The sequence below is a fragment of the Odontesthes bonariensis genome, chromosome 19, assembly GCF_027942865.1.
Source record: "Odontesthes bonariensis isolate fOdoBon6 chromosome 19, fOdoBon6.hap1, whole genome shotgun sequence".
NCBI classification, from domain to species: Eukaryota; Metazoa; Chordata; class Actinopteri; order Atheriniformes; family Atherinopsidae; genus Odontesthes; species Odontesthes bonariensis.
In genome coordinates this window covers 7,655,395-7,674,513 of record NC_134524.1, presented here as the reverse complement: position 1 = coordinate 7,674,513, position 19,119 = coordinate 7,655,395, and the positions used below count along the sequence as shown (strand labels likewise).

Genomic DNA, 19,119 nt, shown 5'->3' with positions numbered 1-19,119 from the left:
TTTATTTAGTTTCAGTTTAATCTGCAGTAATTAAAGCCTCTGCTATGTCACAGCATTTACTTACCCAGCAGCTTGCTCCATGTTCTGCTTTCCTGGTTCAGCCTTGTGGAAAAAGGTGTGCAAACATCTGTTCTAACAGCTGTCCAGATTAAATTTGTATGTGTGAATCAAATCTTAGACTTCTTAAGCAGCGCATGCATCGAAGCGCCAGTGTTTTATAGCCTAAGCCGTATTATTCTGCTAAAGTTTGCGACTGTTCACTTGAAACAACCCGGTCGTGCTGACATGGCCTCAGCTGGCATCAAAGGGTCACTTCAGGATGTGCCGCTTGTCTGTGCCGCGCAGAGGCGGGACGCTGTCAGTCTGTAAAGGCTTTGTCGGGGATGGAGGGTGTCTGCTGGGCCTGACAGTCGCACACTTACATAACCAGACAGCTAAAGCGGGGGTTAGCATGAGGACAGCAGCAGGATAAGGGCGAGGATGCCACACAAAAGAGCTGCCAGTTAGTCACGTTTCTGGCACCAGCAGCCACGAACGCACACAAACGTGTTCTTCTATCTCTGTGAGGATTCACCTTTAGGGTTGCACACTTTCTAGCCCCAAACTCTCACCGGAAAACTAGGCAAGGCAAGGCATCTTTATTTATATCGCGCATTTCATACCACAGGCAACTCAATGTGCTTTACATAAAGACAAGGCATTTAAAAGAACAGCATAAAAACAAGCAATTTAAAGAGAAAAAAAATAGAATAAAAATTAAAAGCAATCATAGAAGAGGGGAAAAAGAAAAATATAAACTCAACCATAAGCACACCGAAAGAGAAATGTTTTTAACCCGGATTTAAAAGTGCTTACAGTTGGGGCTGATTTCAGTTCTGCTGGTAGTTTGTTCCAGTTTGTGTGCAGCATAACAGCTAAAAGCTGCTTCAACGGGTCCAGTTTGAACTCTGGGCTCCACCATCTGACTAACAAAAAAACTTATTCTAACCGAAGCCACACAACATGTTGGACCCCATAAGTGTAGTGGGCTTCTTGTTTTTTGGAACTTATGAATATAGAAACACACACAAACACACACATGGACCTAAATGAGACCAAGTTGTCATGGAAACGACCCCTCCCAGGGATCCCTTGTAGAGTTGCCCCCTGCATGTCCTCCCGTGTCCTTCACGATCAACTTGTGTGTGTGTGTGTCACACAGTGTCACGTCTCTGTGTGTTATTTTTCGGATGCTGTTCAGAGAATGATTCTTGATCTCAGAATCGGATAAATCTCAATCTGAGCTGTCAAATCGTGTTTTTTTTAGCAAAAACTAAACAAGTTGCTCTTCGTGGCACGTTCTGAACATCGTCCCCGTCCTCCCGCAGCCTGCTGTGTGTTTTGTTTATCCTCCTAATTATCAGCGCTGTTGTGTGGGAGCTACGCAGAGAGAGAAAAAACCAGAGTCCATAAAATAGACGAGTAGGAACTCATGCAGTGCTGCTGCCCAGCATGTGTGTCGTGTCCCTATGTGAGGTTATTATTCAGCAGGGTTTTAATACATTTTACTGCAATAAAATCGTTATCTCTCTCAAAACAAGTTGATTTGAGATCGAGTTTGGGGTTAATTAAGATGCTAACAGCAGTGGGATCATTTTACAATTGAAAATATTTTTTCTTTTTACATATTTTTCAGTCTAAAAAATAAGTTGCTATCAAAATTTCAGTTTTTGTCGTATGGCTCCGTTTGGCCGGATGTTACGAAGATAACATTTGTAACTATTACACAGCTGTGGTCCATCTCAAACTCCAGTTTAACTGATGAATAGCGGTTTGAAAAGCACCTCTAAAATCTATGTTAAGCCTATGCTAACAAACACACTCTAAAGCCGAGGGGAGAGGCACCAAAGGGGCTCCTGCAGCTATGTCACGAATAAAAAATTATATCCTTCCTGGTATTATCACTGCCTCCTCACCAGGGGTCCATTTTATCTGCCGGCGAGCTTACATTTCCCATGATGATCAAAGGAAGAAACGGTTTAACCCTCTTTCAGCTTTCTCTCCGCTGCGTTCTCACTCTGCATCCAAGACGTCTCCTCTTCAACTCCTTCTTGATTTGAGGGTCTTATTCCAGGCATCACTTGGGCTTCGGAAAGCTCAGTTAGCTGCTCCGACGGGTTATTAACTTTCCTGTTGCCATGGTTACGCATCACAATTAATGTAAAAGATTGCCAGAGTTGCCAGCAGAAATCATGCCAGCATCCAAAACTGGCACAGATGTTTCAGAAATCTGTGTTTTCACAGAAAAAAGCTCAAGAAGATGCCAAGAAAGACAGAGAGCTGCTGCGGGAGGCTGCTGGCTTCTAGGACAGCACCATTTTATATGTGTATATATACATACATATATATATATATTAGGGCTGGGCGAGTTAACTCGTTATTATTGCGTTAACGTATTAATTATTTAACGCCGCTAAATATTTTATCGCGCATTGAACCGGGGCCAGCTGCAGCGAGGACTATAACCTCTTGTACATGGGGCGCCTGCTCAACCCACTACGTCACAGACCACCCCTGTTTTATTAAATATTTTATTTTGTAAAAGTCTGTTGCCCACAGGCTTTTATTTTGTAAAAGTCTGTTGCTGTCTGCTGCGGAACCGGAAAAGAAAGTAATCGGCGGATCCACCAAACATGGAGAAGGGTACGGAACTTTTACTCGGCCATTTTCATTTTAAAGTTCTTCCAGACGGCGGAGTCGACAGAACCAAAGTCATCTGTAAACACTGCCAAGTTGAATTGTCTTCTCAGCGTAGTAGTTCCAGTCTAAAATATCACTTAAAGGCAAAACACACAACTGATAGCAGCAAGTTATTCAAGGAAACAGACAGTGGAGCGAGGCTTCTACATAAAAACTACAGAAAGATGCTGATGTTAAAAGTGTGTTTGCACAACAAATGTTATGGCACTTTCATTCATATGGCAGCACATTTAAAATAAAGCTAAATGCTAAAAGCTATACGCTACTTTTGAATTCATTTATGGATTTTGCGTACAAATGTGATTAATCGTGATCAATCAGGGAAATCATGTGATTAATTAGATTAAAATGAACGCATTAATAACAAGTTAATAGAAATTCCTCTTTAAAGTCACTCATTTTTTTTTAAAGCAAGATTAACGTGGGCATGTTCTATAAATGTGATTGTTGTTCCGTAGTTTGACAAATCATGAAGGGAGTTAGCCTCATCCTGTGGATGGGAAGCTGAGTTATAAAGAAAAAGGGTCTTTTGAATGGTTCATCTTCAAAACTCTGCCAGTGGTTCTCTCGACAGGACCAAAGTTATCTGCTGTTACTGTCGAATTGAGTTATCACCGGAGTACATCGAGTCTTAAATATCACCTGCTAGCTAAACGCACGGCTGATGCTCCACTCCCTCTCACCAAAGGTCAGATCTTGCTTAGCAATTTTCAACAGAGACACCTGAACACCTCCACCTACAGCAGGTTAGACACGGTTAAAACGTTGGTAATTATAAGTGTGAATGTTACATTCAGGTCAATATGTCCATCTGTTGCTGCTTGTTGGATGGAGAATGTTCTGCACATTTTTTATCATGACAGTTAGTTTTGGGTCGTTAATGTAAATATAAAATACATTTTATATTTACATAAAGAATGCATATTAGTCTGCTACCATGTTGGTAAGAGTATTAAAATATATATATTTAAGGTGCATTTAGAACATATTAAAACATATATGCTGTGAATAATCACGAGTTAACTGTAGGCCGTCTATGGATTAATCACGATTAAATATTTTAATCGATTAAGAGCCCTAATATACATTTATATCAACAAAGGGGTAATACCTGTTGTGTATTGTTTCAGACCACAACATGTTGCGGTTTAAGTTCAAAATGGTTTGTTTGCTATGTTTTCTTTGCTCCTTTCCCCACTCAACGCACTCTTTGCACCAAGTGATCATGTGTCAACTCGTCTTGTTGACGCTGACTCCCAGGATGACGGTCAGCTCTGAAGGTCGGAGGGATTATATCCACCACGCTTTCCATGTTTCACTTACAGCTTTTCACTTTTCCACTTCCCCTCCTTCTCACGATTCCTTACTTTTCTTCTAAGTTGTCACCTGCTGACGGTTGGGGTTCAGAGCACAAAGTTGGGGTTAGATGCTTAACTTCCATGTTTAGAGTTTGAAAAGTTCGCATTTTTACTGCTTATGTATTTGAGTAATTGGGGGTCATGATGCTCATGTACAAAAAAAGGCGTTAAGGAACATTGTTGAATATATTCTGACTGAATTTCGAACTCTGGTGCTGTTCTTCCTCTATTTCTTGTGGGATTTTAGTATAAATGACAGATGCATGCAGGATAAGGAGTTTAATGTTCATAATCCACTTCAACCCGTATCCATAGATGTCTTTGGCCTGTAGGCGAGTCCATAAACTCCTCCTGGAAGCCTCTTTGCACCAACCACAACCCACAAGGGACATTTTAAATTGTCAGTGTGCGTGCGGTAGTTGAGCTCTTAAGCTTTTATTTATAACCTTCATGTTATAGTGGACTGCATCAACCAGGGTAATGTGGGTAATGGTGTTAAAGAAGACAGAGTCATGGCTCAGTCCCTTTAAATCTTTGTATGCTGAGTTATTCTTTGTTTTTAATCTCTGCTTTGTCCAACTGTAAATGAACACTTTAGAACCTTTAGGTTGGAAAGTTCTGCACCTCGATCCAATGATGAGCATTTTCCTGAACTAACTAATCGTTGTGGGGAGAGTACAAAAAGTCTGAAATGAGTGGGTGTTTTTCTATTGGTTGCCTTTGCATAACAAACCTAATCTAACAAACTTAATCACATGATTTCCCTGATTAATCACGATTAATCGTATTTGTACGCAAAATCCAAAAATGAATTAAAAAGTAGCGTATAGCTTTTAGCATTTAGCTTTATTTTAAATGTGCTGCCATATGAATGAAAGTGCCATAACATTTGTTGTGCAAACACACTTTTAACATCAGCATTTTTCTGTAGTTTTTATGTAGAAGCCTCGCTCCACTGTCTGTTTCCTTGAATAACTTGCTGCTATCAGTTGTGTGTTTTGCCTTTAAGTGATATTTTAGACTGGAACTACTACGCTGAGAAGACAATTCAACTTGGCAGTGTTTACAGATGACTTTGGTTCTGTCGACTCCGCCGTCTGGAAGAACTTTAAAATGAAAATGGCCGAGTAAAAGTTCCGTACCCTTCTCCATGTTTGGTGGATCCGCCGATTACTTTCTTTTCCGGTTCCGCAGCAGACAGCAACAGACTTTTACAAAATAAAAGCCTGTGAGCGACAGACTTTTACAATAATAAAATAAATAATAAAACCTGTGTTAATGCGCGATAAAATATTTGTCGGCGTTAAATAATTAACGAGTTAACTCGCCCAGGCCTAAGTTTTAATCTATGGAGTGGATTTAAGGATCAGCTATAGAGAAGCTTTCTGTTCCTGAATGGATTGATCCACAGATTCCTGAATGCAGTCCTTCCAGATCACAGGTCTAAACATTCAGTGCATCATTTCCATATTCCACAAATGTATTTTGCTACTGCATCAGCCCCAGAGTTCTCCCTGTCCTCTTCTGTCTCATACCAGCACATCCTGGTCAGCAATATGTTTCCGAGGCTGCCAGCCATGCTCGGAGGAAGCGTGATGGAGCTCATGAAATATTAATGAAATGATATCTTTAGAAACTCCCTCGCTCGTCTCAGCACAAGCCGTCTCTTTTCCTCCGTCGTTCACCTCCCCATCACCCCTCCGCACTGCCAGCCTGTCTTCATCCGTCCTACTTTTGTGTTATTTGCTTCCTTTGTTCGGTATCTTCGCAGCTCTCTCCGGCCTGAGCTAAAGGCCACGAGCGGCGTCCTGAGGTGGAAAGTCTTTAATGTTTTAAATTACTTTCAGATTTACCTCGAATGATGAATGCAGTGGTGAACACTTTCATTGCACCAGTGCGTGAAATCCAGGCCCTCACATCTCTTACATCCCCTTCTCATCGTTCTTCTTCTCCCCACATCCGAACAGAAAACCTATCGCAGCTGGTTGCTTCCCCCTGAGTGAAAATCTCTCAATTTTACGCACATTAGGTGGAGTGTAATTTGATTTTGGAGCAAGCCGGCAGAGGAGGAGAAGATGCATCTGTGTGGACTAGAAATATGTGTTTACTTGTGTGAGTGACTTTGGCGTCGACGTATCGTTAATGAGCTTTCTGACGTGCTGTCACCGGACCCGGAGAGATAAGTGTGTGCTTCTGCTCTACTTCTGTTTGTAAATGCAGGGTGTGCAGTTACCTACCTTAACCACCTTAACTGCATGTTTGTTCTTTCACTGCATCTCACTTCAAGCTTCTGGTTATCTCTCAGCTTATGTTGGGCCTTTGGGCAAATCTCTGAAACCATTCGGTCTCCCTTTTATGTTGAAGTGTTTTTAGTTCTTGACCCAACTGTCCTGACACTTTCCATCCTGCAGTTATTAGCCATCCTCCCCTATCAAATCCTACCTTATTTAAAGGAGAAATTCTTTTTTTTTTTTTTTTAAACCTGGACCTTATTAGTGGAAGGCCAGGGAAAAGAGATGTGTTTTCAGTCTGGATTTGAACTGGCCTACTCACCAAACTGTTATTGGTGAGGAGATTAAAGTATTTCATGCCAGAAATAAGGTCCAGGTTTAAAAAAAAAAAAAAAAAAAAACTTCTCCTTTAAGCGTTTTATGATAAAATAATTGTTGGGTTTGTGGTTTTTTTGGGACTTTGGTTGTTTTCCAGCTCTTTGGTTTTCTGTCTGTTTGTCTGTCATTTAGTCATTAGACATAATTAGGATTTATTCTGTTTGTCTTTGTTGGGGTCAGACTTTGGGTCTCGTCTTAGTTCTGTTCTGCTTTTTGCTCCACCTCCTCTCCCATAGTTTTCTCTCACTCTCTGATCACTCTCCCCTCAGCTTTTATTCTCCCTGGTTTATCTCACTCTTTGTCAGATCCTTCCCGTTAACTTCTCATGCTCTCGCTGTCTTTTCAAGTTTGTGTCCTTTGTCAAAGTCAGTTTTTTTTTTCTGTACTTAAGTCTTTGTTTTGTCCGGTTTAGGTCTTTGGTGTTACGGCTTTGCTGCACTTTTTTTGTTCTTTTCTTACTCCTTCACCCTCCTGTCTTTACCCCAGTCCACCTTTGGGTCCTCATCACGCCATTCTCCACAAAAATACTGTAAAAATAAGCTGTTTAAACACATACCGTGTTGCCTTTTCATTATGTTTGTCTGTATTAAGTTGCCGCCCGTTGACCAAAGCGCTGTACTGTACCTTTAACTTTAAGCCATAGTTTTATTTCATATAAAAAGCCTTTTTTTTGTTTCCCAGAGAAGTGTTTTGACATAATCCAGTTGCAGAAATGGTATAAATCTGAGCATTTTGTATTCATTAAGCAGTTTATTAAGGAGTTCCCAGCTGACAGAGACGACTGACGAGCGTTACAAGATTGAAATAAGCAATAATACATAAAGCCTAATGAAACCGAGTGGGTGCTTCAGAGACTTTTGCTTCCTTTTGAGACCATCGGGACCCCAATCCGCCCTTTTAATGCCCTCAGTGCACATTTTACGTCTCTTCCTGGCAAAGGGATGTGATTCTCTAAGAGTATTGAACAGTCACAACAGTATTGAACAGTCACTTTGGTGGCTGGTGTCGTTCACTTCAAGGCCGTCTCTACTTTGCTGCTCAGCTCTACCAGACTAACAGGGAGGCAAAACTTTAAAGAGTGCGCTGGCCAAGAAAGACAGCATCTTAGATCCAGTAGTGCTCAGCCTTACACGATGATACACACAAAACAAGAGTGGCGGGGAGTTGGAGTCCAAACGGCACCACTGACGAACATCTTGGGACATTAGAAATGACCACATTGCACTCGATTGTAGGGAGAAATGCATCTGTCAGCAGTGGTTAGCCGGCAGATTGGAATGTAGTTCTCATTGGATGAACTGAAAACAGTCAGAAAGCAGCATTTATGTTGTTCCAAGGGATCTGTCCTCACAGAGGACGTCGGTGCGGGATTTATTCAGTGGACAAAACATGACGTTACAGCGGAAATGTGCATGAATTGGTCGTCTGGTTGGAGGAATAAAAGGTCCCCATCTGTTGTGAGCCGTTTGACGCTGGAGCACGGTAACCTTCGGTTTAGTCTTGGGTCTAAAAATACACGCATGTGGTCATGAGTTGCTCTTAGATAGTCATTTCTGTCACATAAGAGGTAGCTGGGAACAGGCTAAAAGAAGCTCAGAGTTAATGTTAAAGAATGGCAGCATGCTGGACCGAATACAGGGAGGAAAACTGCACTTTCTGACCCGTTTAAGACCCTTCGTTTTCTAGTTAAATCAAGTCTGGGTAATACGAAACTCATAGTTGCCTTAATCCAGTTCCAGCTGGACTGTCGGGTGCGGTTAGTGTGGGGACCTTGTGTCTCTCAGGTGATGTCCTGTCTGTCTCTGTTCAGACGGTGTCGGTGCAGAATGATGCATTGATGGTGGAGTTTGATTAGAAAGTTTATTATAAACAGGACGGAGCGGTTTATTTGTTTATTTGTGTGGCAGCTGCTGTATTTGTGTTGCTATAAATGCTGCCTTCATGCTGTTTTGGCGTCAGAATGTGAGAAAAGAAGACGGTTTCTTTCCAGGCGCGTCACTTAACTCCGCCATCAGCAGTCAGGAGGAACCTTTTGGAGACAGAGGCTGTGTTCGAAACCACCTACTACATACTGCATACTGCATACTACATACTGCATACTGCATACTACATACTGCATACTGCATACTACATACTACATACTTCCATACTACATACTACATACTTCCATACTGCATACTCATCGATCAGACAGTATGCAGAGCGTTTACCCACAATGCATTTCGCTCCGGCCTGAAGCTGATTTCGCTGAAGCTCTAAACTCTGTAAACTTTAGCAACATTTGAAACATTTTCAGGTGAGAAAGTAGTCGTTTAGATCCCCAACGTGTTGAAAATCTGACTAAATACCGGCTGTTTACAATTTTGTTCCCATGAATTCGGCGCTACTAAAGCTAGCCGCAGTGAGCAACGCACTTCCGGTTATTTTCACAAAATAAAATACCCGTTGCCTTTTATCATAGGGAAAGCCATTACGATACAATTGGTGCTTTTGTTTTGAAAACAGGAAGTGAACCTACCCTCGTTGTAGCTAGCTTGAAACTGCCGTTTTGACAGGAAATAACGATCGGCGACGTCACGTTACGTTGCATCTTGGGTAGTTTGAGTATGAGTAGTAACCTCATGATGCATACCCAACATTTCGGAGAATCTAGTATGCATCTGGGAACTTAAAAAAAGTTAAAGTTAGTATGAGTAGTGGGAGTAGTAGGAGAAGTAGACGGTTTCGAACACAGCCAGAGACTCTTATTTATCTGCAAACAGAAGCTGTCGCTCTGTACTTGAGACCATAAAAACCAAAGTTTATGTTCAGGGTGGGTTTTTAATACTTATAATTTTATTGTTTTTCCCATGACAGAAATAATCAAATGTGACAGCATCACAGTACATTCTAAAAAGCAACAGTACAGCCAGGCAACTGGTTCACTTCAGGGTAATCAACACGTAAAAGTTTTTTTGTCATGGACCCTCCACGTTTGTTAAGAAAATCATCCATTTTTTCCATCTTGCATAGTACAAGTCCCTTTTAAGTCTGAGCAGGAAGGTCAGTCTCTTGATCTGGTGAATTTCTTTAATGACGTCCAACCAGTTTGAAGTAATGGGAGAGTGATTTATGAGTGATTGCTTTTTTTTTTTGCTGCTGCAGACATTATTTTTAAGAGGTATCTATCACTTTCTGCCATCCCGTTGGGTAAATCACCAAGATAAAGAGTTGTGAATGGCAGAGGAATCTGTTGTCCCAGTGTGTGTTGTATAGTTTTCACAATCTTAGGGTGGGTTTTTGGTGGTTAATGGAAGTATTTGTGTGCTTGTGTCAGACTTTTGCCAGGTGGAGCTGCGTCTGCTGGCTCACCTTTCCTCCGACCCCGAGCTCCTCCGGATTTTCACCGACCCGCAGGCCGACGTCTTCGCCATGCTGGCCTCTCAGTGGTGAGTCTCCTCCCTCCCTCGCCTCGTCTCCTTTTTCTCAAGCCCGCCGACTCCATCGCTTCAAACGCCATTGATCTTGTTGCTATGACAACCACGCCAACTCTTTGGCCAAGAAACCTCTGAAGCGGTCACCCTGGTAATTGCATTTTCTCCCTTTTTGAAGTATATTTTATCGTTAGCAGGCGCCATCTTTTTGACCCGGCATGTCGGTTGTGTGTCACTCCCACACTCCTGCCGTTCACATCGGTCAGGTTAGCAGCAGTTAAGCAGATTACCGTGTTAACCAAGTCTCCCTCTGAACACTTTCACATGGTTGCGCCCTGTATCTTTGCACAAATCTCCCACATTTACACTGGAAAAAATCAAAATCTTACCAAGTATATTTGTCTCATTGAGTATCTCATTACACTTGATATAAGACACAACTGCCTAACAAGTACCATTTCAGCCAGATATAGGGACTTGTTTTAATACAATACATCTGGAATATCTTGTTAAGTGAAAAAGTCTTGAAAACATCTTGTTTTGAGTCATATTTCACATGAAACAAGCCTTTTTTTTTCATTTGAAGAGGTTTTTAAGCTAATTTCAAGATCACTTTTAACTCAAAAGTCCTAAATATCACATTTTATTTCAAGAAATCTTGACGAGCCGATTTTCACTAGTTCCATTGGCAGATTTTTTTGCTTATTTCAAGCAAAAACGTCTTATATTTGTTGTTTTTTTTTTACTTATTTTTGGAGGGGCATTTTTTTCCAGTGTATCCAAAATGTTCCCATCTGTGGCCCCTTTGACCTCTAGTTGAGCAGCTCTTATCATACTCTTGCAGAAGAAGAATTATTCATTGTTGTTTAGCTTTTCTGTCCTCCAGCTTGTTTTAAGCTGGTATTATTCTCAAATGTATTTCAGGAAAACTCAAGGCAAAGTCGACAAAAAACGCGTTTTAGCTGTCAAATAGCAGCCCATCCCCTCGGTGGATTATTGCCCAGCAGGGGGCAATGAAAACCCAGTATGGATTTTTCACCTGTGGAGCTTTGCTTATTGCTTATTGTAACACAAAGCTGAACACAGAGAGACGTGCATGTGTCTGTGTGGGATGCAGATTGAGTTCAGGCACAGTGAGACATCATTTTACTCTTGTAATTTTGAGTGTGCGTGTTTGTGTGTGTTTGTGTGTGTTTGTGTGTGTTTGTGTGTGTTTGTGTGTGTTTGTGTGTGTTTGGCGTTCTCCGTCAGCAGTGATCGGCGGTGGCAGCTTCCCATAAGCCCCTGCAGAAATGCCACTTTGCAGACGTGTCACCTCACCCTGTCTGATCCCCGTTCTATGGCTGTCTGCAAGTCACATTACATAAACTGTCTCCGTCTGTCTGGCCATGCTTCTGTCTCCTCTTCCACTTTTCTTCTTGTCATATTTTTACTTCCTAATTTCTCGAATGCAGTTTTCTTTGCTCGTCTACTGCTTCCTGCACGTTTTACACGTTTTCTTCCTGTATGTATGAGCCCGGCGTTTCTTTACAGACTTCTCCTCCTCCTCAGGCATCCATTCAGTCGCAGTTATATTTAAACTGTGCAAACTTTTGTCTCCATTTAGTGTCAGAAATCATTCCCCAAAATCATAAAGGCAGTTTTTACTTTTGCTCCATGTCAAAGATGTAAAATGGAAACATCCAAACAGTTTCAACCATCGACTTTAGTTGCAGATTCACTTTTAAAAAGATTTCTGGGGGTGATAATAGATGATGGACTTGAATATGTTTATGATAAAACGTCCAGAAGCGTTGCAGTTTTAAGGAAAGTTGTGTCTAATGCTCTCCTGTTTTACTGTATTTCAGTTATTGTGCAGCAGTGAGAGCCACAGCTACAGAAGTGCAGTACACTTAAAACAAAGCAGAGAGGTTAATCTGCAATGCAGGTTTCTGGGATCATACCAATTCACTGTTTATACATCTTAATTACCGATCAAATTACCGGCAAATATCCAAAGAATGTTTTCTGCAAAGGAAGCAAGTTACAATTTAAGGGGAGTTTGCAACTTTGAGATAATTAGTTTGTGTTTCTGTGCGTGAAGACGTGTTCAGATATTAAAGGGATAGTTCGCCTCTTTTGACATCAAGCTGTATGACATCCCATATTAGCAACATCATTTATGAACATCTTCTTACCCCCTGCTGCGTCCTGTGAGCTGAGTTCCAGCCTCGTTTTGGCGTTGACGAAGGTAGTCCGGCTAGTTGGCTAGTTGACAGAAAAACAAGCAAATAGAATAGAATAAAAATGGAGAGTAAAAATCAGCTATAAACAAATCTACAGTATAGAATAAACATCAGAGAAATAAACATTAGCTATATACAAATCTACAGTATGAAGAGTAGGGTAAATAATAATAATAGTAATAATAATAAACATCTGTAAACTAAATAAATAAAAACAGATTTGTACATTTAACAATAAAGGTAAAAATAAATAAATAAATTTAACTGAGCAGACTGAACCAATAAGAAATATAGGGTATATGGGGAATTTACATTATATTGTACTATGATGATAATGTGTTTATTGTGTTATTGTCCATATAAAACTCCATCTTATCTGGCTGTGCCGTCACTGTTTGCTGCAGAGTGGCTCGTCCAGGCCTCACTTTGAATCATCGCTTTGTTTGGCTGTGAGGACGGAGGAAACGAGGCACGTAAAGGTCGGCATCTTTCAGTAAAATAAGCATCGGTGTTTCTCCTTCTGTCACTCAGGAAAGGGATGAGTGTGGGCGAGGTGACTCCGGAGGACAGGGAACATGCCAAACGCATCGTGTACTCCGTGGTTTACGGAGCAGGTGAGCACGAACACACGTCTCCTCCTGGAAAACTGGTTTTAAAAGCTGACTCACAGTCATGACGACGAGTTGTTGCTTCAAATGCCAAAGAAAGTGGCTGTCGCTCCAGAGAGAAATCACCTTTATGCTTCCATACAGGACAGACTGTCTGGAACTGTTGGGAAACACCTACAGAACAAACATACAAACTGCAATAAAGAGCAATAAGAATCATAAACCAAACCGCTTTAACAGAAGAATCCAATTCCCTTTTTATAGAATCAAAAACACTCGTATTTAGGGACTTGATTGAGCTCCCAGCAGCTCAAATTACGTACAGAACGAGAAACAATGTTCAGAATTCGTTCAATAAACTGAGTTAATGCAAAAAATGACAGTATTGAACTGTCCAAAGCCAACACCTAAAGAAAATATTGGGAAGATGGATTCAGTTTGTAGCTCGTCCATGCACACATCCACCCATAAAAACATTAAAAGTGTAAGAAAAACCGAGTTAATTACAGCAAAAGTGTTTGTTTACGGGGACTGAAATGTTTTCTTTACCTGTATGAAGCTCCCTTTTCTCTGTTCTGATATAAGGAGGGTTTTTCCCTTTCAGACAAACAAAAAAAGCCAAAATGTATCTCTTCTTCATGGGAAACATCCCCAGCGGTTGAGGATCTCACTGCCGATTCCACTGTGCGAACAGGAACCAGGAAGTGGCGGCAGAAGAAGAGCGAGAGGGCCGCTCTTCTTCTTAACATACTTGTTAACGCTTTTGTGGACCTGCTTTAACCATATTTAAGAGCACGGAAAAGAGGAAAATAGCCAGAGATGGGACCAAGTCAAACATGTGCAAGTCCCAAGTAATTTTTTCTTGGGCAAGTCAAGTCAAGATAAGTAACTGACCCCCAACCCATATCATATCAAGCTAACATTAGCTAACTACCGACTAGGCTAACAGGATAATATTAGCTAATTTGACGAGCACTTATTGGTCAGAATGGATCTTCAAATGACGAACAAAGTTGGAAGTTGTCGTCTGGCTGTCTGAGATGTTGATGCCGCATGTCTTTCACTGTGCTGTTCGTCTTTTGGTGTCAAAATGGTGATTACGAAAGCCGAAGACAACGACTCTCGGTCCCGCTGACATGTTGATGCATATCTGATATGAGTTTATTCTCTCCAATAAACACTTAAGGTGTGTAGAGAGGGCATGGCTGATTGACAGGGTAGGGATCCAAGCATGACGCCATTCTCAGCCTGCGCTCCTACCGGGTAATCCATATTATTTTTTTAATTAATTTATTCATTTTATATTCAAACTGAAAACATGAACTGAATAACACTCAAGTCATTCAAGTCATCGTGTCTCAAGTCAAGTCCAGAGTCGCTGGCTACCTTTACACGGAAACGATCTGAAACCAAAAACGCAAAAGTGGCGTTTCGTTTTCACTTTTAAATCTGCATTTAGACGAACGTTTTAGGGTGAAAATCTGCGTGCATACGGAAACGCAAAAGTGTGTGACGTTTCATATTTATCGATGCAGTAAACACGCCAGATGGCTAGGTGGCAACACTACCAAGACCAAGTCTTTCTACTTCTCTTCTACCTGTTCACTCCAAGCGCGCGAAGTAGGCCTACAGTAAACAAAATGGCGAAGAAGAAATCAGACAATTTTGTGTGGACTGACGAAGAAGTTGAGCTTTTGCTAAATGTTACATTACATTATAAAACTACCAAAGCTCAAGAAAACGTGGACTGGGAGGGCTGTTACTGTATCTGATGAAATGACTCTTGAACGTCAGTTACCGCGCCTAAGGCGAGTTGAAAGTCCGCAGGGACGGACATGTTGATGGCCTACTGATGTGTCTCCCACGGTTTTATGGCGCTTTATTATGCTTGTCACGTCATTTCTATGTGACGAGAAACGCAGTTTTGCGTTTTTCATCCTTTACACGGTGGCGCGACAGTGGAGCGTTTTCAAGAATTCCACTCTGGAGGGCGGTTTCACTTTTTTGCGTTTTCATGCCCCCAAAACGCCGTTACCATCTAAACGATATAGTGCATCCGCTAAAAGGTTTTGCGTTTTTAACCCGTTTTCGTTTCCGTGTAAAGTGCCCCTTTAACTTCCAAGTCCGAGTCGAGTCTCAAGTCTTTTCTTTTTTTGTCAAGTCAAGTCACAAGTCATCAAAACAGCGACTCGAGTCGACTTGAGTCCCCCAATGAGATCACAGCTGGTGAGCAAAACTGATGGATCTACACTGAACTGCTTTTGTTTGGTGTTCCAACACTCGATCCGTGGCTCAAACACCAAGTATAAGTGTTGCTTTGGGGGTGAACAGCCATATAAAGAGTCCTGGTTGGGACTTATTTCAGGATCATTTGTTCAGGTTTGAGTGAACAGTGAAAATGATGCGTCATCTGCCAACCTAACCGAGGCATGATCGAGAATATGAAAACAGTAAGAGGAGCGCTGAGCCATAGGAAAGAGAAAAATAGGAAACTCTACGTTTGATTTAAGCAGCTGTAACAGCAGGCAGTCACCCTGATGAATGTCATTTACGTCCAAATTAGGGATGCAAATTATCGATTAATTCATAAATCAGAAGTTGATTGACATTATCGATCGATTAACTGATAAGCGGCTTTTTTCCTGAGAATGTAAATTTCTCACGGGATCAATAGTGTCTCTCACATAAAAAGCTAAATATTACTTATTTACTGAATAAAAATGCATGTTATATTGCACAATTGATGTTTTATTGTACCAGTTAGGATACTGTGCAGATAATGGCATTTATGTAGTTTAACAAAATAAATGATGCTCTCCGTAAGAAGGACTGCTGACTTTACCTGCCAGTCGTTTTCAATACAGTGGCGAGTAATCGTGATGTAACTTTCTGTTGTCAGTGCTGTCCAACAATCCGTTGTCAGAGTGGGAGCGTGTCTATGTTCCCACAGCCCAATGGTCCCACAACTCCATGTTCTCACATTTTTTAGTAAACTTATAGCGAAAAAGGTGTAAAGACATTTGGCCTGCACATGCTAACCTTTTTTTAAAATTTATTTATTTATTTATTTTTTTCCTCAGCTGTTTTTTTAGCTTCATTTCCAAAAGTAGAAAAACACCTACAACTGCACTGGTACTACTAATACTACTGCCACTGGCGCACTTGACCAGTGTCATTCATGACCCGGTGGTAAGCTGCCATAAAATAAAATTTATTTATTGGATATATGCAGACCCCACATAAAAATTCTGTATGGGCCTCCCTCACTGTGCTAAGTGACAATAAAGATTAGTGAAAACTTTCATTAAAATTAAAAATTTTAGACCAATGGGCCTAAAAAATAATGTTAAAATTCTTAGCAATGTGGGACCAATGGGCCGTGGGAACATAGAGCTGACCCCGTCAGAGCCACATTAGCCGCGGACAAACATGTTTTTAGCTTAGCCTTCTTATTTTCGTAGCGTGCTTCCAAGTTGGATTACAATGTTCAATTAGTCGACAATTAATTTAATTTAGTCGAGTAAATTCTTATCGACAATTAATCGATAGTCGATTAACCGTTTACATCCCTAGTCCAAATCTGCTTCCTGGGAACTGGGCTCCCTTTGGACTGAGTTTGCCTCCAGGAGTTTAACTAAATTTGACGCTTTCAAAGTGATGATGAAGGTTTCAGCACAGCAGTTACGCTCACACACACATATAGTGATGTAGGGGAACAGGGGGAGGAGTAAAGAGGAGGTTGGGCTGCGAGAGAAATGAGGCAATGAATGTGAGGTGGTCCCGAACAGCGCGGCCCGTCTACGCTCTAAATGGAAAGATGCGTTGCTGAGGTTACCGAACACTGAGGGAAGCTTTCTCTGAGAGACAATCAAGCCGGGGAGGAGGGGCACAACGGGCCTGTGGACCCATACGCAAACAAATAGGTCAACAAGTAAGAGGGACAAACAACGATGCAGGAAAAAATGTGACAAAAGAGCTGATTGGCAGCCTATTAAATATAAGAGATTTAAATCAGCTGCAGATCTACATATATCTATATATGTATATAGAGCCAAGAAAAGCGGCAAAGAAAGGAGGAGAGTTGGTTTGCAGCAGTGGAAAGATGAGACAGGGCCAACTGAAAGGAGCAAAGACTGACGGCAGAACGAAAGGAGCCGCACAGGGAGCGTTGTTAAGGAAGGTCAAAGTTCACTTCATGTGCTGACCTCATTCAGCAGGAATGTCGGGCTTCGCACACGCAAACGTGCAACACATCCAGAGATGGTGCTCCGTTCCATCCACAGAAACCAGATTATTCTCTCATGTTTGCTTATCTCTTTTAAGGCTTTTAACTGAACATAAAGTCACTATATGAAGGCCTCTTTCATTCTTCAGCTTACTTTCGGATAACAAAGCCTGCTATAGTTGGACATTTTAGTAATTATGAGACTTTATTGTCCTCTTTACAACATAAAAACAGACCTTTAAAATAGAAATCAAAGTCATGGCCCCTTTAAATGATCTAATTCACTGAACTGGCCAGAGTTACAGTGATTTAATCAATATATTTTCTTAATTTAATTATCAGCCATTATCCATCCAACAACTATCCATTAAACTTAAACTCCAGGCATGTTTTAAGATGGATAAACAGGCTTAATGCCTCAAATTGCATTTTCCTTGAAATATATCACCCGTTTACTGCCCATGTCTGCATATATCGTCTTATGCTTGATGGTATTTGGCTTCCGTCTGTTCCCTGTTCTCTCAGTTTTAGAGTCCAAGGGGAGTGTTTTAGTTAAATCATGTTAGTGATTCATCATACGGAGGACCGAAACTGCCACAATCCAAAATATATACAAGGATATACTTCGATGAATAGGTTTATACGACAAGTAATGCAACTGAAAGCAAGCTTGTGCAATAATTAATGGATATAATGTGAAAGAACTGACCTGGATTCATTTAACTTTGTATTAATACACTTATTTACTGACTTTTCCATTTAATTTTCTATTTCTTATATTAATTTAATCAAGGATAGTTCATGTATTTATGTCTGAATTTAGCTGGTTAATTATCTTTCCATTTTACCTCTGTTTATATCCCTTAAATCTATTTATATATGAGTTTTATTCTCTTTGTACAAGTTAAAAATGTCATAATTTCCTAATAAATCAGCCATCAGGTGAGAAACTGAGCCCATAAAACACTCTGAAAGACTAAAATTAGGGGGTATTAACACAAATCTGAATAACGTTTAAGTAGCTTTGCCTTAACTTATTGAAATAATCATTTATTTATCAAGTCATTTACAAATTCAAACCACGACTCATCCTGCCACGGGCGCTTCCTCCTCCTGTGAGAGCACATTAAGTCTCTGTGCTCTCAGCTTCATCTTGTGTTTACACAAACAAATCCGAACCCTCGTGGTCTCGCCTTGATCCGAGCCCTTGTTCCTTTTATCTTGTCCTCTTCAATCTCTCACTGTTTGTTTTCCCTCTTCATCTCTTTGACCCTCTGGTGCCGTCTGTCCTGCTCATTCAACCCCCTTTAAACTCTCCTCGTCTGGCCTCTTCTGTCTCTATAAAGGTGGCTTTGCTGCATTTTTATTCTCTGGGGGTCATTTGTAAGCTCGATGCATGCTGCAGGTATATTTGTCTCATACGTAGGTAACAATATTCAATAATAGCAGTTTTATTGTTTTAATCTGTACATCCAGAACATCCAGAGGTAGCCCTGAAGTCAAAGCCACAATAGAACTAATAAAAAATACAAATCTGGGCTGTCGAAGGTGAACATAAGGGATTATATACATCCACAAAGACAAGAAGTGGCAAAACAAAAGCTTAAGATTGTGAACAAGAGCAAAAAAAACAATAAAATACAACTGAAAGCAAGCTTGTGCAATAATTAATGGATATAATGTGAAAGAACTGTCCTGGATTCATTCAATGTGAAAGTCCAGAGGTAGCCCTGAAGTCAAAGCCACAATAGAACTAACAAAAAATACAAATCTGGGCTGTCGGAGGTGAACATAAGGGATTATATACATCCACAAAGACAAGTGGCAAAACAAAAGCTTAAGATTGTGAAAAAGAGCAAAAAAACAACCAAAACTTCCCAGGATGTTTGCATCATGCATGTTTAACATTGAAATCACTGGGAAGCTGTAATCTAAACTGCAC

The 19,119-nt window shown here is 40.8% G+C and overlaps 1 protein-coding gene across 1 annotated transcript in view; it reads left to right on the top strand.

Annotated features, from left to right (window-relative positions):
• Nucleotides 1–19,119, top strand: part of poln (polymerase (DNA directed) nu) — a 68,847-nt gene that overhangs the window by 33,396 nt on the left and 16,332 nt on the right. The window contains exons 16-17 of the mRNA XM_075451864.1: nt 10,023–10,134; nt 12,876–12,958. Coding sequence (XP_075307979.1) covers nt 10,023–10,134; nt 12,876–12,958 — 195 coding nt within the window. The remainder of the gene's footprint in view (nt 1–10,022; nt 10,135–12,875; nt 12,959–19,119) is intronic.